At 43.6% G+C, this 25521-nt stretch overlaps 1 protein-coding gene across 1 annotated transcript in view; it reads left to right on the top strand.

The window, feature by feature from the left end:
- Positions 1–21762, top strand: part of LOC124550776 (vegetative cell wall protein gp1-like) — a 52654-nt gene extending 30892 nt beyond the window's left edge. Inside the window, exon 3 of the mRNA XM_047125499.1 lies at positions 21659–21762. Coding sequence (XP_046981455.1) covers positions 21659–21762 — 104 coding nt within the window. The remainder of the gene's footprint in view (positions 1–21658) is intronic.
- The last annotated feature ends 3759 nt before the right edge of the window (positions 21763–25521 follow it).

Genomic DNA, 25521 nt, shown 5'->3' with positions numbered 1-25521 from the left:
GAAACTGGTACACTTGCCTAATATCGTATACGTCCCCGGTGTCCATTCAGAACTACCACAACACGATGTGGCAGGGACTCGACGTATGTCTAAGGTAGTGTTGCAGGGAATTGACACCATGAATCTTCCAGGGCTCTCCATAAATCCCTAAGAGTACGAGGGGAAGGAGATCTCTTCTGAAGAGCGCGCTCCAGGGCATTCCAGATATGCTCAATAATGTTCATGTATGGGGAGTTCTGACGTTACGGCTAATAATGGAAGCAAGGCTAAAGAAAAATCAAGACACTTTCATAGGATTTGTCGACCTGGAAAAAGCGTTCGACAATATAAAATGGTGCAAGGTGTTCGAGATTCTGAAAAAAGTAGGGGTAAGCTATAGGGAGAGACGGGTCATATACAATATGTACAACAACCAAGAGGGAATAATAAGAGTGGACGATCAAGAACGAAGTGCTCGTATTAAGAAGGGTGTAAGACAAGGCTGTAGCCTTTCGCCCCTACTCTTCAATCTGTACATCGAGGAACCAATGATGGAAATAAAAGAAAGGTTCAGGAGTGGAATTAAAATACAAGGTGCAAGGATATCAATGATACGATTCGCTGATGACATTGCTATCCTGAGTGAAAGTGAAGAAGAATTAAATGATCTGCTGAACGGAATGAACAGTCTAATGAGTACACAGTATGGTTTGAGAGTAAATCGGAGAAAGACGAAGGTGGTGAGAAGTAGTAGAAATGAGAACAGCGAGAAACTTAACATCAGGATTGATGGTCACGGAGTCAATGAAGTTAAGGAATTCTGCTACCTAGGCAGTAAAATAACAAATGACGGACGGAGCAAGGAGGACATCAAAAGCAGACTCGCTATGGCAAAAAAGGCATTTCTTGCCAAGAGAAGTCTACTAATATCAAATACCGGCCTTAATTTGAGGAAGAAATTTATGAGAATGTACGTCTGGAGTACAGCATTGTATGGTGGTGAAGCATGGACTGTGGGAAAACCGGAACAGAAGAGAATCGAAGCATTTGAGATGTGGTGCTATAGACGAAAGCTGAAAATTAGGTGGACTGATAAGGTAAGGAAGAGGAGGTTCTACGCAGAATCGGAGAGGAAAGGAATATGTGGAAAACACTGATAAGGAGAAGGGACAGGATGATAGGACATCTGCTAAGACATGAGGGAATGACTTCCATGGTACTAGAGGGAGCTGTAGAGGGCAAAAACTGTAGAGGAAGACAGAGATTGGAATACGTCAAGCAAATAATTGAGGACGTAGGTTGCAGGTGCTACTCTGAGATGAAGCGGTTAGCACAGGAAAGGAATTCGTGGTGGCGGTCCGCATCAAACCAGTCAGTAGACTGATGACCAAAATAAAAAAAGGGGAGTTTGGTGGCCATCGGAAGTGTTTTTAAACTCAGAACAACGTCCCTGAAGCCAGTCTATAGCAATTCTGGAGGTGTGGAGTGTTGCATCGTCGCGCTGTGACAAGTCCGTCGGAGTGCACAATGGACACGACTGGATGCAGGTGATCAGACAGTGTGCTTAAGTATGTGTCACCTATCAGAGTCGTATTTAGACGTATCAGGGGTCCCATATCACTCCAACTCAACGCGCCCCATACCATTACAGTGTCTCCACCAGTTTGGATACTGCACTGTTCGCATCCAGAGTCCATAGAGTCATGAGGTTATCTCCATGCCGGTGCACGTCCATCCTCTCGATGCAATTTGAAACGAGACTCGTCCGACCAGGCAACATATTTCCTGTCATCGACTATCCAACGTCGATGTTGTGGGCGCACGCGAGGCTCGGCTCTGAGCACTACGGGACTTAACTTCTGAGGTCATCAGTCCCCTAGAACGTAGAACTACTTAAACCTAACTAACCTAAGGACAGCACACACATCCATGCCCGAGGCAGGATTCGAACCTGCGACCGTAGCGGTTGCGCGGTTCCAGACTGTAGCGCCTAGAACCGCTCGGCCACACCGGCCGGCCCACGCGAGGCGTTAAGCTTTGCGTCGTGCAGTCATCAAGAGTACACGAGTGGGTCTTCGGCTCCGAAAGCCCATATCGATGATGTTTTGTTGAATGGTTTGCACTCTTGTTGTTGGCCACGCATTGGAATCTGCAGCAATTTCCGGAAATGTTCCACTTGTGTCACGTTGAACGATTCGCTTCAGTCGTATTAGGTCCCGTTCTTGCAGGGTCTTTTTCCGGCGGCAGTGATCTCGGAGACTTGATGTTTTACCGACTTCCTGATGTTCACGATACACTCGTGGAATGTTCGTACCGGAAGATCCGCACTTCATCGCTACCTCTGAGAAGCGGTGTCCCATCGCTTGGGTGCCGACTATAATACCACGCTCGAACTCACTTAAATCTTGATAACCTACCATTGCAGCAGCAGTGGTAGATCTAAAAACTGTGCCAGGGAGTTGTCTTGTGTAGGCGTTGCCGACCCTGAGAGTGCTCCACTGAAGAATTTGGGATGGTTAACCTGTGGGACTTGGAAGAGCAGTTGAACTGAATGGACAGTGTATTGAAAGGAGGATATAAGATGACCACCAACAAAAGCAAAACGAGGGTAATTGATTGTAGTCGAATTAAGTCGGGTGATGCTGATGTAATTAGATTAGGAAATGAGACACTTAAAGTAGTAAAGGAGTATTGCTATTTGGGGAGCAAAATAACTGATGATGGCCAGAGTAGAGAGGATATAAAATACAAATATCTTCAACATATCGCGGCCCTGTGTAAATATTAATTTTAATTTTAATAATTAACAGCCTCAGTTGCACTGTTTGCCTAGAATTTACCTATGTTTCAGTCTGTATAACGCAACCTTCTTCAGAATAACAGAAACTACCGTCTTGCCATAGTGGACATCGTACTGGAACTGAGCGTAGCGTCATGAGGCCAGTCCAGCACTCGTGGCTGCCGCATCGCGGTCGCGAAGTGGGGCCGAGGCAGTTCCAGATACGTATTTTCAGTCTGACGATAATGTATGGATTTGTAGTTTTAGCTTGACGATGTCCACTGTGGAAAGACGGTAGTTACTGTTATTCTGAAGGAGGTTGGGTTTACATCTACATTTACATCTACATCCATACTCCGCAAGCCACCTGACGGTGTGTGGCGGAGGGTACCTTAGGTTCCTCTATCGGTTCTCCCTTCTATTCCACTCTCGTATTGTTCGTGGAAAGAGCGATTGTCGGTATGCCTCTGTGTGGGCTCTAATCTCTCTGATTTTATCCTCATGGTCTCTTCGCGAGATATACGTAGGAGGGAGCAATATACTGCTTGACTCCTCGCGGAGGGTATGTTCTCGAAACTTCAACAAAAGCCCGTACCGAGCTACTGAGCGTCTCTCTTGCAGAGTCTTCCACTGGAGTTTATCTATCATCTCCGTAACGCTTTCGCGATTACTGAATGATCCTGTAACGAAGCGCGCTGCTCTCCGTTGGACCTTCTCTATCTCTTCTATCAACCCTATCTGGTACGGATCCCACACTGCTGAGCAGCATTCAAGCAGTGGGCGAACAAGCGTACTGTAACCTACTTCCTTTGTTTTCGGATTGCATTTACTTAGGATTCTTCCAATGAACCTCAGTCTGGTATCTGCTTTACCGACGATCAACTTTATATGATCATTTCATTTTAAATCACTCCTAATGCGTACTCCTAGATAATGTACGGAATTAACTGCTTCCAGTTGCTGGCCTGCTACATTGTAGCTAAATGATAAGGGATCTTTCTTTCTATGTATTCGCAGCACGTTACACTTGTCTACAATGAGATTCAATTGCCATTCCCTGCACCATGCGATAATTCGCTACAGATTCTCCTGCATTTCAGTACAATTTTCCATTGTTACAACCTCTCGATATACCACAGCATCATCCGCAAAAAGTCTCAGTGAACTTCCGATGTCATCCCCAAGGTCATTTATGTATATTGTGAATAGCAACGGTCCTACGAACCTCCCCTGCTGCACACCTGAAATTACTTTTACTTCGGAAGACTTCTCTCCATTGAGAATGACATGCTGCGTTCTGTTATCTAGGAACTCTTCAATCCAATCACACAATTGGTCTGATAGTCCATATGCTCTTACTTTGTTCATGAAACGACTGTGGGGAACTGTATCGAACGCCATGCGGAAGTCAAGAAACACGGAATCTACCTGGGAACCCGTGTCTATGGCCCTCTGAGTCTCGTGGACGAATAGCGCGAGCTGAGTTTCACACGATCGTCCTTTTAGAAACACATGCTGATTCCTAGAGAGTAGATTTCTAGTTTCCAGACAAGTCATTATACTCGAACATAATGCGTGTTCCAAAATTCTACAACTGATCGACGTTAGAGATATAGGTCTGTAGTTCTGCGCATCTGTTCGACGTCCCTTCTTGAAAACGGGGATGACCTGTGCCCGTTTCCAATCCTTTGGAACGCTACGCTCTTCTAGAGTCCTACGGTACACCGCTGCAAGAAGGGGGACAAGGTCCTTCGCGTACTCTGTGTAAAAATCGAACTGGTATCCCATCAGGTACAGCGGCCTTTCCTCTTTTGAGCGATTTTAATTGTTTCTCTATCCGTCTGTCGTCTATTTCGATATCTACCATTTTGTCATCTGTGCGACAATCTAGAGAAGGAACTAGAGTGCAGTCTTCCTCTTTCAAACAGCTTTGGAAAAAGACATTTAGTATTTCGGCCTTTAGTCTGTGGTCCTCTGTTTCAGTACCATTTTGGTCACAGAGTGTCTGGACATTTTGTTTTGATCCACCTACCACTTTCACATAAGACCAAAATTTCTCAGGATTTTCTGCCAAGTCAGTACATAGAACTTTACTTTCGAATTCACTGAACGCCTCTCGCATGGCTCTCCTCAAATTACATCCCGACTGAAACCTAGGTAAATTCTAGGCAAACAGTGCAATTGAGGCTGTTAATTATTAAAATTAAAATTAATATAGAATATAGACAGGGAATGGCAAGGAAAGCGTTTCTGAAGAAGAGAAATTTGTTAACATCGAGTATAGATTTAAACGTCAGGAAGTCGTTTCTGAAAGTATTTGTATGGAGTGTAGCCATGCATGGAAATGAAACATGGACGAAAAATAGTTTAGACAAGAAGAGAATAGAAGCTTTCGAAATGTGGCGCTGCAGAAGAATGCTGAAGATTAGATGGGTAGCTCACATAACTAATGAGGAGGTATTGAATAGAATTGGGGAGGAGTTTGTGGCACTAGAAGGGATCGGTTGGCGGGACATATTCTGAGGCATCAAGGGATCGCCAGTTTAGTATTAGAGGGCAGTGTGGAGGGTAAAAGTTGTAGAGGGAGAACAAGAGATGAATACACTAAGCAGATTCAGAAGGATGCAGGTTGCAGTAAGTACTGGGAGATGGAGAACCTTGCAGAGGACAGAGTAGCATGGAGAGCTGCATCAAACCAGCCTCTGGACTGAAGACCACAACAACAACAACAACCTGTGGTCAGAGAAGCCAGCTTGAAAAGATATGGAAGTAAACATATCTACGGCATTATTCTTTTCCAGTTTATTTATAACTAACGTAAGTACACATTTACACATACTGTGCTGTTTATTTACGTGTACTTTATTTCCCATAAGAAGGAGGACGAGCATGATTACCAGGAAATCGTCGTGAAAGTTTTATTTATTTTACTTGTCTATAAGATGGCTCTGCTGTATCGTATTTCAATTGCCCTATGACAGAAAGTGCTATTAATCAACGACAGAAATATTCATTACTCAGTGCTGTTCAGGAACGTACAGTACAATACGATGGAGCAGCACCGGTACAGTATTTCCTTGTCGCTGGATTGTAAGGGGACGTCCTAATCCATGACGTGCGAAATCTCCTCACCTGAATCTCCTTGATTATTTTCCACGGAAATACCTGAAGTCAGTTGCATATGAGACCCCAGTGCATACGGAGCCTGTATTAGTTGCCAGAATTGTAGATGCCTCTGATGGGATTCGAAACACAGCAGGGATATTTGTCAGGGTGCTTCAGCATTTTGTTCGCCGATATTATGCTTGCATTGAGGTTGGTGGCCATCAGTCCCAGCACGTTTCGTGAGGTACAGTAGAAATGGTACGTTCATTATGTCAATGATGATATTTGTGGTTAACTAATGCAAATAAAAAAGTAGACATTGACCGAGCACTGAAAGACTTAAGTCGAAACAAGGCCCCAGGAGTAGACAACATTCCATTAGAACTACTGACAGCCTTGGGAGAGCCAGTCCTGACAAAACTCTACCATCCGGTGAGCAAGATGTATGAGACAGGCGAAATTCCCTCAGACTTCAAGAAGAATATAATAATTCCAATCCCAAAGGAAGCAGATGTTGACAGATGTGAAAATTACCGAACTATCAGTTTAATAAGTCATAGCTGCAAAAAACTAACGCGAATTCTTTACAGATGAATGGAAAAACTGGTAGAAGCCGACCTCGGGGAAGATCAGTTTGGATTCCGTAGAAATGTTGGAACACGTGAGGCAATACTGACCCTACGACTTATCTTAGAAGAAAGATTAAGGGAAGCAAACCTACGTTTCTAGCATTTGTAGACTTAGAGAAAGCTTTTGACAATGTTGACTGGAATACTCTCTTTCAAATTCTAAAGGTGGCAGGGGTAAAATACAGGGAGCGAAAGGCTATTTACAATTTGAACAGAAACCAGATGGCGGTTATAAGAGTCGAAGGGCACGAAAGGGAAGCAGTGGCTGGGAAGGGAGTGAGACGGGGCTGTAGCCTATCCCCGACGTTATTCAATCTGTATATTGAGCAAGCAATAAAGGAAACAAAAGAAAAGTTCGGAGTAGGTATTAAAATCCATGAAGAAGAAATAAAAACTTTAAGGTTCGCCGATGACATTGTAATTCTGTCAGAGACAGCAAAGGACTTGGAAGAGCAGTTGAACGGAATAGACAGTGTTTTGAAAGGAGGGTATTAGATGAACATCAACAAAAGCAAAACGAGGATAATGGAATGTAATCGAATTAAGTCGGGTGATGCTGAGGGTATTAGATTAGGAAATGAGACACTTAAAGTAGTAAAGGAGTTTTTCTATTTGGGTAGCAAAATAACTGATGATGGTCGAAGTAGAGAGGATATAAAATGTAGACTGGCAATGGCAAGGAAAGCGTTTCTGAAGAAGAGAAATTTGTTAACATCGAGTGTTGATTTAAGTGTCAGGAAATCGTTTCTGAAAGTATTTGTATGGATTGTAGCCATGTATGGAAGTGAAACATGGACGATAAATAGTTTAGACAAGAAGAGAATAGAAGCTTTCGAAATGTGGCGCTACAGAAGAATACTGAAGATTAGATGGGTAGATCACATAACTAATGAGGAGGTATTGAATAGAATTGGGGAGAAGAGGAGTTCGTGGCACAACTGGACTAGAAGAAGGGATCGGTTGGTAGGACATGTTCTGAGGCATCAAGGAATCACCAATTTAGTACTGGAGGGCAGCGTGGAGGGTAAAAATGGTAGAGGGAGACCAAGAGATGAATACACTAAGCAGGTTCAGAAGGATGTAGGTTGCAGTTGGTACTGGGAGATGAAGAAGCTTCCACAGGATAGAGTAGCATGGAGAGCTGTATCAAACCTGTCTCAGGACTGAAGACCACAACAACAACAATATGATTTTATTCCTATTATTTGTTTAAGCTGGCAAATACAACCCCAGGTTCCCTACCTCAAATTGTTCAGTGGAACATCCTCTATGTCCTGTTAAATTATTGCACACTCTTGCGGAAACACCATACCAAACACAACACCAAACAGAAGTTGTGCTGCATAAACAAAGACTGATAGGCATGTTTCTACTGAGTTTGAACGAGGTTGTGTAATACGGCTATGAGAAGCTGGATGTTCCTTCTGCGATATTGCAGGAAGACCTGGCAGGAATACAGCCACTGTACATACTGCCTGCAGCAGTGGTAACAAGAATGTAGTCACAAGGATACCGGGCTCCAGCTGGCCATGTGGCTTTACCGAGCGGGTGAGAGATTGCTGGGCACTCTCACTTCTGATTCGGTGTAGGGAATACGATCACAGCGATTTGACTTCATACATTGTGATGAAATGGTGGGCAGCAGTTTATGGTCTTGTTTGCGTGCTCTAGGGAAAGAAATACGATAAGATTTACCTGCATTCAAAGGAAACGACTGCAGTAAAAGCTCGGTGTTGGTGGGGTGACAAAGTGCATTTTTTTTCTGGAGAACGGTGAAGAGACATTTCCAGTCGGCCCTGTGCCGCGGTCGTATTGTGCAAAACACATTAGCTTTGGCGCCAGACGTCCTGGTATACGGCCTAGCGCCGCAAAGTCGCCGACAGCGCATTGTAGGCCTTGTTAGCGAGCAAGCCGCCGAAAGAAATGTAAACGTTCTGCAAATGTCCGTGGGACAGGAAAACTGGCCCCCAATGTGCAGACTCTGTTTCAAAACATCTTTTGGCAATGCGATTTTATGGCCGTTTCCTGCAAACTTTGAAATGGATGCATCAGGGGATATAACAAGCTGTTTATGGAGGGCTGTGCTTCCACCCCGTATTTTGTTAGCAAAATACATAGCAAATGTGTGGGAAAGAGGCTGCAAAGCTGAATTTTTTTCCGTTTTCTGCCAATTAACTTTATGTCTCTGATTGGTCAAATGGGTTTGCAGTGCAAAGACCATTCACCGAGCTTAGAATGCTGGGCTCCAGCTCATGATTGGCTTGTGCGAAATTGGGGGAAGTCAAAAAAGAGAAATGTGCTTTTGGAACCGAACTGAGCAGGCAACACAGAGAGAGGGAGATCGTCACACTCTGGTGCAAGTCTCTTGTACTGGCGCTTCGCTAGTAAGGAACTGCAAGTCTCTACCTAAATGGTGAGACTTGTGTCCTTTACTAGGGTGCGACTTAGAGCCTTTGCCAGTCACCTTCTGAACCATCAGAGGTACTGCGTATATGAGAGGTCTCCAAACTTTTTAGTCCGTGGGCCACATTGACTCCTCCTCACGGTGAGTGGTTATGGAAGCTAGCATTTTATACAGACTTAAGTAAACATATGAATGACCTTAATTTAAAATTGCAAGGTGAAAACCAGCTTCAGCCTGATTTATACACGCATGTTAAGTCATTCTGACAAAAGATTGCTTTGTTTCAATCTCAGTTGAACAAAGTGTGCTTCACTCATTTTAATAAATGCCAAACATTCAGTTAGCAAACTGAGATTCCGTTTCCTGTAACTTTTGCAACTGAAGCTTTGGGCGCTTTAAAAATTAATTTTGAATCACGTTTTTCAGATATGAATGCAAATTCAAACGATATCAAGATATTTCAAAATCCCTTTGACGCCGATATAGAAGCGTTACCCGCAGAACTTCAGTTTGAAATTATTGACTTGCAATGTAGCGACTTTTTTAAAGAAAATCATTCAAAGTCAGCATTACTGGAATTTTATAAGTTTCTTCCATCCACACAGTTTCCAAATTTACATAAATTTGCCTGTGGCTTTTTTCCGCCTTTGGCACTACTTATCTGTGTGAAAAAACTTTCTCAAAAATGAAACATGCAAGAAGTATTTACAGATCAAAATTAAGTGATGAGCATTTGAAGTCGCTTATGATTATCTCTACCAGTAAACTTGATCCACAACTGGAGGTAATTATGAAAGGAAAGTTACAGCTTCATAAAAGTCAATAATTATCACTGAGATGTTAAATTTCTTTATGCGAATACTCTAACACTGCGAGTTTTCAAGATATAAATTATTTACAGTTATTTTTATGCATTAGTTACAACTAAAATATCCAACATCGTTATGTTCACCAGGTATTGTAGTTTCTTTAAATTGCCTTTAACTAAAAATATTTTTATGATTTACTTGCTGTGTGTATTTTACAACGTAATCAAAAGAAAGTGAAACCTCGCTTAATTTGCATCTTCCATAATGATTGATTACTAAGGCTAGTCGCCGAAGTGGCGTCCACTTGAAGGACTTGCGCCAGACTCGTGACTAGAATAAAATGCAAAGAATTTTTTTACTTAAAATGTTTTCGCCAAACTAGTCTGTTAACCGTTTTTTTTTTCACTATCGCACGGAGAATGGTTTGTCTGTTTATTGTGTATAGCCACAAGTTTAACCACGACATTCCACTTTGTAAAGATAGAGCCCCGACAATGTTGCGGTGTATTGGTCGCAATAGGCCTCGAAACCCAATTCTTGGCAGTATAGGTACCACCTCAAATATTTGGCGGGCCGGATACCGGGGGTGTCCGGCCAGCTAACGCGGGCCGGTTTCGGCCCGCGGGCCGTAGTTTGGAGACCTCTGGCTTATATCATCACGATGACAACGAGTGAAGCGTGGGTGTACTTATTTGTCTTGAGTCGGCCGTCTAAACATTTGACGTATTCCGGCACTCACAGTCGTGGCACGAAGTCAGATTGGTTTGGCAGACCAGCAAACGGGTCCACCTGCACACTGGAATCCGTTGGGGTTTCAGAGGCTCTTAGGGGAGTACCTGCGTTCTGAATTAACCGAACGCAAGACCGCGTACTTACATTTTTCGGGAACACGCATTTAATAACAGATTGCCACCATCCATAACTGCCGGCCAGAGTGGCCGAGCAGTTAAAGGCGCTACAGTCTGGAACCGCACAACCGCTACGGTCGCAGGTTCGAATCCTGCCTCGGGCATGGATGTGAGTAATGTCCTTAGGTTAGTTAGGTTTAAGTAGTTCTAAGTTCTAGGGGACTGATGACCACAGCAGTTGAGTCCCATAGTGCTCAGAGCCATCCATGACTTCAGTCACCGAACGCATCGTACTGTGCCCCCTTGACTAGAAGGATGGTTAAGTATTCGCTGCTGCAAAGTAGGGCTATAATATCTATTTCTCAGCACCCTCTTCTTTCGAACCATATTTTTCCTTTTTTTTTATGGTAGAATATAGATGCTTGGTGGTAGCGTAGTTTGATGTGATAACCTGGATTCACGTGTATGAAGTGAGATAGAGCGAGTAGTGTTCTGGTTAGTGTCGTGTGTCGATCCTGAGCAGATCACTTTGTCCACCATAGATCCCATTTTGGTAAGGCTTTTGTTAAGTAAATATTTTAGTATGATGTTTCTTTAATAATTTTGTTGTCATGTTTAAGATCAATAAATCGATTGTGAATTAGACTACAACTTCTCCCTGAGTTTTGATTAACAGTTCCTTCGCATTTTTATGGCAGTCTAGATCAGAAACGTAAGGAGCAGCTTTTTCATTTGGTGTCCACTGCGTGGATGTTTACTTCATTAACCGTAATCTTCTTTCAAGGGAACACAGCCGTGTTTGGCGTATGGCTGTGGCAGCAGCAATTTGAGCAGCTGTTGACAGCACAGCGACACAGGAAACTGTTGCAAATCGATTACTTGAAGGACAGCTCTGAGCCAGATGACCTTTACCGAGCGTTCCACTGACCTCGAACCACCGCGATTTTCGTCCTCAGTGATGTAAAGTGAGAGCTCATTGGAGGGCAGGGTGAATTCCTGTTGTGTTCTCTGATGAAAGCTTGTTCTGCTTCGGTCCCAAAAAAAAAAAAAAAAAAAAAAAACATTCTACAAGAATGGGCGCAACGACGGACGACTGAAGAGAATCGTTCAACGTGAAAGAAGTGAAACCCATCCTTAAATTGCTCGAAATTTCAATGCTGGGCCATCCAAAAGTGTCAGAATGCGAACCATTCAACGAAACTTCATTAACATGGACTGTTGGAGCTGAAGGTGCTCTCCCGTACCCTTCATGACTGCTCAACACGAAGCTTTTTGACTCCACTGAATCGGACTGTTGATGACTGGAAACACATTGGTTGTTGGACAAGTCTCGTTGCAAATTGTATCGAGCGGATGGACGTGTACGGATATGGAGACAACCTCATGAATTCAGGGACCCTGCGTGTCAGCAATGAGCTGTTAAAGCTCGTGGAGGCTTTGTAGTAGTGTGGGGTGTGTGCAGTTGGAGTGATAAGGGACCCTTGTTACGACTCTGAGATGTGACACATACGTAAGCATCCTGTTTGGTCACCTGCATCCCTTCATGCCACTCGGTCAATTCCAACAGGACAATGAAACACTCCTCACAAGTGGCTCCGGGAACGCTATTCTGAGTTTAAACATTTCTACTGATCATCAGACTGCCCAGACATGAACATTCTGCACATATCTGGGATGCCTTGAAACGTGTGTGTTCGGAAGATATCTCCACCCCCTCGTACTCTTACGGATTTATGGTCAGCCGTCCAGGATTCATGGTGTCAATTCCCTCGAGCAGTACTTCAGACCAAAGCGAAGCCACGTCATATTTAGGCACTTCTGTGTGCTCGCAGAGGCCCTATGCGATATTAGGCACGTGTAGCTCTTTCTTTGGCTCTTTAGTGTGTATGGATGTTCGCTTCTGAAATACTCTTTACTATTGTGTTGAGTTGCGTCCATTTATTTTTCATCAGTGCATCATATGGGTTATTTTCTGTTACGTTTTCTATATTGTTACGTAAATGTCCGTATCTAATGCATTTCAGAAGGAAGACGGAACCCGTTTCCACACATGTACTGCAATTGCTTCCTGAAAGCGACACCCACAGCAAGTGTCTGAATTAACCGAAAGCGAGACCGGGAACACGCATTTAGTAACAGATTTCCGCCGTCCATAATTTCAGTCACCGAACGCCTTGACCAGTAGGGATTTCCGCCGTCCATAATTTCAGTCACCGAACGCCTTGACCAGTAGGATGGTAAAGTATTCACTGCTGCCAAGTAGGGCTATAGTATCTATTTTTCAGCACCCTGTTCTTTCGAACCATATTTTTCCATTTTTTTTTTTTTTTTTTTTTTTTTTTTTTTTTTTTTTTTTTTTTATGGTAGAATATAGATGCTTGGTGGTGGCGTAGTTTGATGCGATACCCTCGATTCACGTGTATGAAGTGAGATAGAGCAAGTAGTGTTCTGGTGTCGATCCCCAGCAGATCACTTTGTGCACCATAGATCCCACTTTGGTAAGGCTTTTGTTGAATAAATATTTTTGTATAATGTTTCTTTAATAATTTTGTTGTCTTGTCTTGTTTAAGACCAATAAATCGATTGTGAATTAGACTACAACTTCTCCCTGAGTTCTGATTAACAGTTCCTTCGCATTTTTATGGCTGTCTAGATCAGAAACATAAGGAATAGCTTTTTTATTTGGTGTCCACTGCGAGGATGTTTATTTCGTTAACCGTAATCTTCTTTCATTGGGTGAACCGCTGCCAGGATGTCGGTCCTTGGCACTTCTGTGATGCTGTCAGTTTGCGTACTTGCCGATCAGGTGGCCATTATTAAGAAAAATATGGTTCATTAGTGTGTTGTAGATATGATCTGATTGTGTTGTTTATGTGTTTACTTCTTTTATTTATAGTGCATTTGTGTCAGAGACTTGTGTTTCATTTGTCGACCGATTCCCGTCGTTGCTAACGGCGTTGTCGTATTATTTTTGTGGTGTTTACTATTGTATTTGCTTTGTATTTGGTTGTCTTTGATTCTGAATCTTACGTACTACTGTCATTGTATTATACTGCGTATATCTTGTGAGTTAGATAATAGGTTGTCCACGTGTTGCTTGAATAAGTAAAGTTGAAGTTAGTTGAGAATTTGAATGATAACGAGAAGCACGGCTAGACAAGTAGACTGGGAGCGGGAAAATAAAGCATACGTCATGGAGGAAGAGCGCAATGAAACGGTTGAGGCACAGTTTGAACGTAGGGAGGCGTTGCTGTTGAACGGAATTAGCAACAACGAAGTCACACAACAAGGAAATCAAGGAGACGAAAGCGATATGTCTTTTCTTGAGGGGACAGACAATGTCAGATCGCGTGTGGTAGAAGATGTGAACTTATCACAACATATCGAGGTAGATGTGATTGTTAGAAATCGGAACAGGGAAGACAGGGAGGTATCAGATCGCAATGATGCGGACAGAACACCGGAGAATTCCTGTATGAGTTCGAATGATCATGATACGGTGGGAAACGAGGAGGACTTGTCTAGTGGCTTTTTTAATGAGAATGGAGAAGAAACTTGATAGTCTAAAAGGAATGCAGGAGAAAATTAACGAGACGAGGTCGGACATAAAAAATATCGGTGCTCAGATAAATCAAATGTGAGAGGAACACAAGTCATTGGCAAATAAACTCCGGGAAGACCTACGGAAAGTAAACACCAAGGCAATTAAAGGTTTAAAGATTGCACATGATGCTAAGAAGACGGCAGAGAGTGCCAAGACAGTTACACGTTTTGCAAGACGAGCAGCAACCGAGGCATCGAAGGCGAGTAAACGGATAGGATTGCAAGAACAAGAGGCAGTGAACAATTTGAACAAGAAGGTCGAAAGCGACAAAATGACGCGGAGCAGCGCATCGACACAAAAATACGTGAAGCCACGGATTTTCATGCGACAGCGGTCATGGACAAATTAGAATCTGACCTGCGCAAATTAGGGACAGGTTCGGAGGTAACAGCTGCAACTCCAGTGAGCAAGACTGAAGAGGTCCGGACTCTCCTTTCGTTCAAAGCGCAACAGGAAGCGATCAACACGCGCGTAGAGAAGAAATTGGAGGAGGCGCTAAGAGAACAAATTCCAATGCGGTCAAGCGCGAACGCAACAGCACCTGAAACAAATTCAGTCGGGACGGATAACTGTATACTGTTAGCGGCAAGCAGAGTATGTGATGAGACGAACGTCGCATTTTCTCGAAGCCGAGGAGGGAGCACAAATGAGGGGACGTCGAACGAGGACAACCTAAGGTCAGATATTTTCCGAAGGACAAAAGTTGTCGATGAGACGCCATTTGATTTTCAACACTTCCTACAAGTCCGAAAATTTGAAATTTTCCGAGATGAGGGTAATTTTACTCACCCATGGACTTGGATATCACAGTTTGACATTTCTTTACCCCCAAATTGGCCATTAAAATACAAGCTGGACTTTATTTGCGGACAGTTGCAAGGGTCAGTTGCGGAGAAAATGCGCGGAATATCAGCTACGTGTAGACGTTACCAGGAGTTCAAGGACAGCTTCCTAAATATCTATTGGTCCAAGGAGACACAAGAGCGCATAAAATACGAGATGATTGTTGGGAAAGATTTCGAGAGTTCAGGCTACAAAAGCCCTGTCAGGTTCCTTGATGCAATGGTTGACAGGAACCAATATCTTGGCGTACCATGCTCCACCGGTGAAACCATTCGTCATTGCTACACCAGAATTCCGTCAGAATATCAACAAGTTCTAGCTGGCAGGTGTAATGTGGAGCTTAGTACTTTCCGAAACACACTTTACAAATTAGAGTACACATTCCGAGCAGAGAGCATCAAAGAACACTAAGGAAAGGAACTTGCCCCCCTTCTGACAGCCGTGTACCGCAAGTCTCTAGAGGAACGGAAGGTTCCCAATGATTGGAAAAGAGCACAGGTAGTCCCAGTCTTCAAGAAGGGTCGTCGAGCAGATGCGCAAAACTATAGACCTATATCTCTGACGTCGATCTGTTGTAGAATTTTAGAACATGTTTTTTGCTCGAGTATCATGTCGTTTTTGGAAACCCAGAATCTACTATGTAGGAATCAACATGGATTCCGGAAACAGCGATCGTGTGAGTCCCAACTCGCTTTATTTGTTCATGAGACCCAGAAAATATTAGATACAGGCTCCCAGGTAGATGCTATTTTTCTTGACTTCCGGAAGGCGTTCGATACAGTTCCGCACTGTCGCCTGATAAACAAAGTAAGAGCCTATGGAATATCAGACCAGCTGTGTGGCTGGATTGAAGAGTTTTTAGCAAACAGAACACAGCATCTTGTTATCAATGGAGAGACGTCTACAGACGTTAAAGTAACCTCTGGCGTGCCACAGGGGAGTGTTATGGGACCATTGCTTTTCACAATATATATAAATGACTTAGTAGATAGTGTCGGAAGTCCCATGCGGCTTTTCGCGGATGATGCTGTAGTATACAGAGAAGTTGCAGCATTAGAAAATTGTAGCGAATCGCAGGAAGATCTGCAGCGGATAGGCACTTGGTGCAGGGAGTAGCAACTGACCCTTAACATAGACAAATGTAATGTATTGCGAATACATAGAAAGAAGGATCCTTTATTGTATGATTATATGATAGCGGAACAAACACTGGTAGCAGTTACTTCTGTAAAATCTCTGGGAGTATGCGTGCGGAACGATTTGAAGTGGAATGATCATATAAAATTAATTGTTGGTAAGGCGGGTACCAGGTTGAGATTCATTGGGAGAGTCCTTAGAAAATGTAGTCCATCAACAAAAGAGGTGGCTTACAAAACACTCGTTTGACCTATACTTGAGTATTGCTCATCAGTGTGGGATCCGTACCAGATCGGTTTGCCCGCATATCGTGGTCGTGCGGTAGCGTTCTCGCTTCCCACGCCCGGGTTCCCGGGTTCGATTCCCGGCGGGGTCAGGGATTTTCTCTGCCTCGTGATGGCTGGGTGTTGTGTGATGTCCTTAGGTTAAATAAGTTTAAGTAGTTCTAAGTTCTAGGGGACTGATGACCATAGATGTTAAGTCCCATAGTGCTCAGAGCCATGTGAACCAGCCAGATCGGTTTGACGGAGGAGATAGAGAAGATCCAAAGAAGAGCGGCGCGTTTCGTCACAGGGCTATTTGGTAACCGTGATAGCGTTACAGAGATGTTTAACAAACTCAAGTGGCAGACTCTGCAAGAGAGGCGTTCTGCATCGCGGCGTAGCTTGCTGTCCAGGTTTCGAGAGGGTGCGTTTCTGGATGAGGTATCGAATATATTGCTTCCCCCTACTTATACCTCCCGAGGAGATCAAGAATGTAAAATTAGAGAGATTAGAGCGCGCACGGAGGCTTTCAGACAGTCGCTCTTCCCGCGAACCGTACGCGAGTGGAACAGGAAAGGGACGTAATGACAGTGGCACGTAAAGTGCCCTCCGCCACACACCGTTGGGTGGCTTGCGGAGTATAAATGTAGATGTAGATGTAGAAAGTGTGACAGATACGTCGCAGGCCGTGTGTCGCGTCCACAATTTAACCATTTCAGTAATAGGAAGGGAAATGCACGGAATGGAGCGCCTTACGGAAACTATTGACGGTCGGGAAATTTCGAAGTTAAACAACGAAGAGACTGGAATGGGAGCCGCAATAGCTATGTACTGCGCAACAGAGGCTGGAGTGGAAGGAGGAATGAAGCAATGGATGGCGAAGCCATGGCTCCAGTTTCAATGATAACAGAAGATGGGCGCAATTGAACAATGGAGGAAACGGAAACAGACCTCAGGTCGAGGAAACTGAAATTGGGGGGCCAAACCCAGGACGAGGGGCGCGAGGAAATGCTAACCAACGCCACTAACTTTCTGAACAAGCCACAGATAATTTAATGGTCGGTGACAGCCGAACATAAGCACTGTAACATAAGTTTGTTTAGTTATAATAATTTTAAAGATAACAATGATTTCTTTAGATCTTTTGTGATTCACCATGGTAATTAACATAGAAACTTCTCCCATTACTAGTAAGAGCTGGAATTGTTAATATTTCACTGTACAAGTATTTCTTCGTAACATGTAGCAAGTTTACAGATGTACAGTTGGTCATCCCAGAGCGTGAGTAATATGTTATCTTAGCAGTTTTGCAGTTTGCATGGAACAACAGAATCAGGTGCCACAAAAAAAAATGTTCGAGTACAAAAAGAACACGAGTAGTGGGGACGGAATTCTTCTCGGAACATCTTAGAGATCAGCTACTAGCATATTTCTTCTGTTCATTGTGTATGCATCACAGTACACGCCCTTGAACGATACGGCGTATAATTCATAGTATTGTGTGTAAGAGTCACTGAGTTTTGTTTGCGAGTTTCTTGGAGGTATTTTGGAGGGTGGTCGTGTAATGTCCACGCCAAATGCGTGTAGGCTTTCTTGTGTGTTTCGCTGTGGTTTCTGTCTAGTGCCCAGTGCAATGTGTCTTTGCTGTGGGCTTTTTAATGTTATCGCCAGTGGCGCGATGTATTTGGGGGATGTTTCTGTCTGTTAATGCCGCCTTTAGTGCGATGTTTCTCGCGAACTGGATATTTTATTCGAGTGTGGTTACACCTATGAGCTCTCGCGTCTAATGCGGTTGTGGTTTTCGCATGTGGTTTCCGCACTGTTGGGCGATGATATACGTATGCTTTTTTTTCGAGTCCATGAACCATGGACCTTGCCGTTGGTAGGGAGGCTTGCGTGCCTCAGCGATACAGATGGCCGTACCGTAGGTGCAATCACAATGGAGGGATATCTGTTGAGAGGCCAGACAAACGTGTGGTTCCTGAAGAGGGGCAGCAGCCTTTTCAGTAGTTGCAGGGGCAACAGTCTGGATGATTGACTGATCTGGCCTTCTAACACTAACCAAAACGGCCTTGCTGTGCTGGTACTGCGAACGGCTGAAAGCAAGGGGAAACTACAGCCACAATTTTTCCCGAGGGCATGCAGCTTTACTGTATGGTTAAATGATGATGGCGTCCTCTTGGGTAAATTATTCCGGAGGATCTCCAGGCGGGGACTACTCAAGAGGACTACTCAGGAGAAAGAAAACTGGCGTTCTGCGGATCGGAGCGTGGAATGTCAGATCCCTTAATCGGGCAGGTAGGTTAGAAAATGTAAAAAGGGAAATGGATAGGTTAAAGTTAGATATAGTGGGAATTAGTGAAGTTCGGTGGCAGGAGGAACAAGACTTTTGGTCAGGTGAATACAGGGTTATAAATATAAAATCAAATAGGGGTAATGCAGGAGTAGGTTTAATAATGAATAAAAAATAGGAGTGCCGGTAAGCTACTACAAACAGCATAGTGAACGCATTATTGTGGAAGCCCACACCTACTACAGTAGTACAAGTTTATATGCCAACTAGCTCTACAGATGATGAAGAAATTGATGAAATGTATGATGAGATAAGAGAAATTATTCAGGTAGTGAAGGGAGACGAAAATTTAACAGTCATGGGTGATTGGAATTCGAGAGTAGGAAAAGGGAGAGAAGGAAACATAATAGGTGAATATGGATTGGGGGAAAGAAATTAAAGAGGAAGCCGTCTGGTAAAATTTTGCAGAGAGCATAACTTAATCATAGCGAACACTTGGTTCAAGAATCATAAAAGAAGGTGGTACACATGGAAGAATCCTGGAAATACTAGAAGGTATCAGGTAGATTATATAATGGTAAGACAGAGATTTAGGAACCAGGTATTAAATTGTAAGACATTTCCATGGACAGATGTGGACTCTGACCTCAATCTATTGGTTATGAGCTGTAGATTAAAACTGAAGAAACTGCAAAAAGGTTGGAATTTAAGGAGATGGGACCTGGACAAACTGATTAAAGCAGAGGTTGTACAGAGTTTCAGGGAGAGCATAAAGGAACAATTGAAAGTAATGGGGGGAAAAATGCAGTAGAAGAAGACTGGGTAGCTCTGAGGGATGAAGTAGTGAAGGCAGCAGAGGATCAAGTAGGTAAAAATACGAGAGCTAGTAGAAATGCTTGGGTAACAGAAGAAATATTGAATTTAATTGATGAAAGGAGAAAATTTAAAAATGCAGTAAATGAAGCAGGCAAAAAGGAATACAAACGTCCCAAAAATGAGATCGACAGGAAGTGCAAAATGGCTAAGCAGGAATGGCTAGAGGACAAATGTAAGGATGTAGAGGCTTATCTCCCTAGGGGTAAGATAGATACTGCCTACAGGAAAAGACACCTTTGGAGAAAAGAGAACCACTTGTATGAATATCAAGAGCTCAGATGGAAACCTAGTTCTAAGCAAAGAAGGCTCAAATGGCTCTGAGCACTATGGGACTTAACATCTATGGTCATCAGTCCCCTAGAACTTAGAACTACTTAAACATAACTAACCTAAGGACATCACACAACACACAGTCATCACGAGGGAGAGAAAATCCCTGACCCGGCGGGGAATCGAACCCGGGAACCCGGGAGCAAAGAAGGGAAAGTAGAAAGGTGGAAGGAGTATATAGAGGGTCTATACAAGGGCGACGTACTTGAGGACAATATTCTGGAAATGGAAGAGAATGTAGATGAAGACGAAATGGGAGATACAATACTGCGTGAAGAATTTGACAGAGCACTGAAGAACCTGAGTCGAAACAAGGCCCCGGGAGGAAACAACATTCCATTAGAACTACTGACGGCCTTGGGAGAACCAGTCCTGACAAAACTCTACCATCTAGTGAGCAAGATGTATGAGACAGGCGAAATACCCTCAGACTTCAAGAAGAATATAATAATTCCAATCCCAAAGGAAGCAGGTGTTGACAGATGTGAAAATTACCGAACCATCAGTTTAATAAGCCACAGCTGCAAAATACTAACACGAATTCTTTACAGACGAATGGAAAAACTAGTAGAAGCCAACCTTGGGGAAGATCAGTTTGGATTCCGTAGAAATATTAGAACAAGCGAGGAAATACTGACCCTACGACTTATCTTAGAAGAAGATTAAGGAAAGGCAAACCTACGTTTCTAGCATTTGTAGACTTAGAGAAAGCTTTTGACAATGTTGACTGGAATACTCACTTTCAAATTCTAAAGGTGGCAGGGGTAAAATACAGGGAGCGAAAGGCTATTTACAATTTGTACAGAAACCAGATGGCAGTTATAAGAGTCGAGGGACATGAAAGGGAAGCAGCGGTTGGGAAGGGAGTGAGACAGGGTTGTAGCCTATCCCCGATGTTATTCAATCTGTATATTGAGCAAGTAGTAAAGGAAACAAAAGAAAAATTCGGAGTAGGTATTAAAATCGATGGAGAAGAAATAAAAACTTTGAGGTTCGCCGATGACATTGTAATTCTGTCAGAGGCAGCAAAGGACTTGGAAGAGCAGTTGAACGGCGTGGGCAGTGTATTGAAATGAGGATAAAAGATGAACATCAACAAAAGCAAAACGAGGATAATGGAATGTAGTCGAATTAAGTCGTGTGACGATGAGGGAATTAGATTAGGAAATGAGACACTTAAAGTAGTAAATGAGTTTTGCTATTTGGGGAGCAAAATAACTGATGATGGTCGAAGTAGAGAGCATATAAAATTGGCAATGGCAAGGAAAGCATTTCTGAAGAAGAGAAATTTGTTAACATCGAGTATAGAGTTGTGTGTCAGTGCTGAAGATTAGATGGGTAGATCACTTAACTATCAAGGGATCACAAATATAGCATTGGAGGGCAGCGTGGAGGGTAAAAATCGTAGAGGGAGACCAAGAGATGAATACACTGAATAGAATCAGAAGGATGTAGGTTACAGTAAGTACTGGGAGATGCAGAAGCTTGCACAGGTTAGAGTAGCATGGAGAGCTGCATCAAACCAGTCTCAGGACTGAAGACCATAACAACAACAATATCAAATTAGTTATGTAGTAGAATAGGGTTATATTTTAGATATTTTCAACCCTTTCATTCTTTTGTTCTGGAGTAATCTTTCATTATAAGTCATTGTATTTATGTTGTAAACACATTTATAAAAACATGGCACAATTTTCTTGGAATAATTGTGCAGAGTATTTGTGGCTGAGTTGATGGGGATGTGTTGGGCGTTTTATAGGGGTTGCTGACCTGTGGAGCAGCGAGCAGAAGGGCCGGCACAGACGCTGGACGGTGAAGGCCACGCGGCAGTCCTGCGAGGATGACAGACGCTGGAGGCAGTAGCCGACTTAGCGACCAGTGGGCAGCTCGTAGACATGACGTCATCGGCTGTGTAAATATTGGTCATAACCAGGCGAGCCCCTTCGGGCCTCCAGCTCTCTACAGGGGTCTGGTGCGGGTGACAACAGGGCACTTTCACTGCGGGTGTCACTACAAGGTCCCGAGGGACCCTCCCAATGGATGGAAGCCCGAAGCTGGAGGCAGCAGGACGCACTTCAGGTCCGCTAAATGGAGGTATTTCGTGTCTAGAGACACGCTCGACGGCGACGGCGGGAGGTGATTTACCTCCAACCTGATGTCCAAATGCTGCAATGGTCTTCCCACGAACGTCTTCGACAGCGGCCATGCATTGCCAACCACCCCATCATCCAAGATGGTCAGTGAATGAGACGCCACTGATTGCTTTCAGAGACAAGGTCCTGCTACACGGCGGGGATGCCAATACAAAGTCCCGAGGGACCCTCCCAACGGATGGAAGCTCGAGACCGGAGGCAGCAAGACGCACCTGAGGTCCATTAAATGGAGGTATTATGTGTCTAGAGACACGCTTGACGGCTGTCAAGAGGAGTCTGGTGCGGGCGATAACGGATCACTTTCACTGCTGGTGCCACTACAAAGTCCCGAGGGTCCCTCCCAATGGATGGTTGCCAAGAAAAAAGCTGTAACCCACTTCGGCAAACTGATCCCACATAGCTGCCACATCCAACCTGTTGTCTGAAATGTGAAGTGCGGTATTTTCGTGCGACAATTTTAAATCTATAAAAAAAATATTTTGGGCTCCCTAGAGACCTTTGCAAAGGGAGCTGTAGGAAGCTTTGTTCTGATTGTTGCCTTATGTAAGTTTCCTTTTTTTTATTTTTACGTGTCTGATATGTGCCTTACTGTTTCCATCTTACACATTTACATGTTTTCTCTATGTTTTATTAGCAAGTTGTACTTTTGTTGATGGACTCGTGTGTTACTTCTGTCATTTGGTGTAAAGTTTCACTTGTTTTATGACACTCATATGTTGTTTCGTTGTGTTGATACTCATATCTTTACATTTAAGGGACAGATTTACACATTTTAGATAAATAAGAAGCACAGATAACTCGCTAAATTTTAGATAAATAGTGTCTTTGTGGATGAATGTGAGAGCGTGTGTGATCAATTTTCTGTCAAGGAATGAGTCTAGCCATGTGTATAATTGGGCAGGGGTAGTAATTTTTCTTACTTGAGCTCAGTTGTTTTGTTAGTCAGTTTGGTTCTTACTTGCATCTGACTTTAATGTTAAGTGCTACCGGTTATTACTTTTGTGCTGGGTCCTGTTGTGACGGCTTCTAATTATGGATAAGTTTGTAACAAGACACAAGAGAAAAACCTATTTCGAACTGTCCAGTAGCATTATGGTAAATTGAAAATATGTATGTACTATTGTGACGGCCTAACTACCTACCCTTTTTTGTTTTCTGAGGCTGGCCGGTGTGGCCGAGCGCTTCCAGGTGCTTCAGTCTGGAACCACGCGACCGCTACGGTCGCAGGTTCGAATCCTGCCTCGGGCATACATGTGTGTTGGTTAGGTTTAAGACGTTCTAAGTTCTAGGGCACTGATGGCCTCAGATGTTAAGTCCCATAGTGCTCAGAGCCATTTGAGCCATTTTTCTTTTTTGAGTCATCAGTTTTCTGACTGGTTTGATGCTACCTGCCACGAATTCTTTTCCTGTGCCAAACTTTACAGCGCAGAGTGGAAATTGCAACCTATGTCCTCTGTTATTTACTGGATGTATTCCAACCTCTGTCTTCCTCTACAACTTTTTCCCTCTACAGTTTCCTCCAGTACCATGGAAGCCAGTCCCTCATGTCTTAACTGATGTCCCACCACCTTGTCCCTTCTTCTTGTCAGTGTCTTCCAAATATTCCTTTCCTAGCCGATTCTTTACCTTATCAGTCGACCTAATTTTCAACATCTTTCTGTCCTCACATCTCAAATGGTTCGATTTTCTTCTGTCCGGTTTTCTCACAGTCCATCTTTCACTACAATGCAATGCTGTGCTCCAAACGTACATTCTCAGTATTTTATTCCTCAGATTAGGGCCTATATTGGATACTACTAAATTTCTCTTGGCCATTAATGCTCTCTTTGCTGGTACTAGCCGGCTTTTTATGTTCTCCCTGCTCCGTCCATCATGCATCAGCAGGATTCCTTAACTTTATTTACTTCGTGGTCACCAATTCTGATGCCTAGTCTCTAACTGTTCTCACTTCTGCTATTTCTTATTCCTTTCGCATTTCTTCGATTTACTCTCAATCCATACTCTGGACTCATTAGAGGGTTCCACGTTCACTCGGGATACCACTGTCATCACCGAATCTCATCATTAACATCCTTTCCTCTTGAAGTTTAATTCTACTCTTGAATCGTTCTTTTACTTCCGTCATTGCCTCCACGCTATACAGGGTGCTACAAAAACGTACAGCCAAACTTTCAGGAAACATTCCTCACGCACAAAGAAAGAAAATATGTTATGTGGACATGTGTCCAGAAACGCTTACTTTCCACGTTAGAGCTCATTTTATTACTTCTCTTCAAATCACATTAATCATGGAATGGAAACACACAGCAAAAGAACGTACCAGCGCGACTTCAAACACTTTGTTACAGGAAATGTTCAAAATGTCCTCCGTTAGCGAGGATACATGCACCCACCCTCTGTCGCATGGAATCCCTGATGCGCTGATGCAGCCCTGGAGATTGGCGTATTGTCTCACAGCCGTCCACAATACGAGCACGAAGAGCCTCTACATTTGGTACCAGGGTTGCGTAGACAAGAGCTTTCAAATGCCCCCGTATATGGAAGTCAAGAGGGATGAGGTCAGGAGAGCGTGGAGGCCATGGAATTGGTCCGCCTCTTCCAATCCATCTGTCACCGAATCTGTTGTTGAGAAGCGTACGAACACTTCGACTGAAATGTGCAGGAGCTCCATCGTGCATGAACCACATGTTGTGTCGTACTTGTAAAGGCACATGTTCTAAGGTAGAGTATCCCGTATGAAATCATGATAACGTGCTCCATTGAGCGAAGGTGGAAGAACATGGGGCCCAATCAAGACATCACCAACAATGCCTTCCCAAACGTTCACAGAAAATCTGTGTTGATGACGTGATTGCACAATTGCGTGCGGATCCTCGTCAGCCCACACATGTTGATTGTGAAAATTTACAATTTGATCACGTTGGAATGAAGCCTCATCCGTAAAGAGAACATTTGCACTGAAATGAGGATTGACACATTGTTGGATGAACGGTTCGCAGAAGTGTACCCGTGGAGGCCAATCAGCTGTTGATAGTGCCTGCACACGCTGTACATGGTACGGAAACAACTGGTTCTCCCGTAGCACTCTCCATACAGTGACGTGGACGACGAGGACACCTGCAATGGACGAGGCAATTCTTCGTGCCGTTGACGATAACCCTAATGTCAGCGTCAGAGAAGTTGCTGCTGTACAAGGTAACGTTGACCACGTCACTGTATGGAGAGTGTTACGGGAGAACCAGTTGTTTCCGTACCATGTACAGCGTGTGCAGGCACTATCAACAGCTGATTGGCCTCCACGGGTACACTTCTGCGAACCGTTCATCCAACAATGTGTCAATCCTCATTTCAGTGCAAATGTTCTCTTTACGGATGAGGCTTCATTCCAACGTGATCAAATTGTAAATTTTCACAATCAACATGTGTGGGCTGACGAGAATCCGCACTCAATTGTACAATCATGTCATCA

This window comes from Schistocerca americana, chromosome 9, assembly GCF_021461395.2.
Source record: "Schistocerca americana isolate TAMUIC-IGC-003095 chromosome 9, iqSchAmer2.1, whole genome shotgun sequence".
Classification (NCBI taxonomy): domain Eukaryota; kingdom Metazoa; phylum Arthropoda; class Insecta; order Orthoptera; family Acrididae; genus Schistocerca; species Schistocerca americana.
This window is presented reverse-complemented; position numbering and strand designations above follow the sequence as displayed.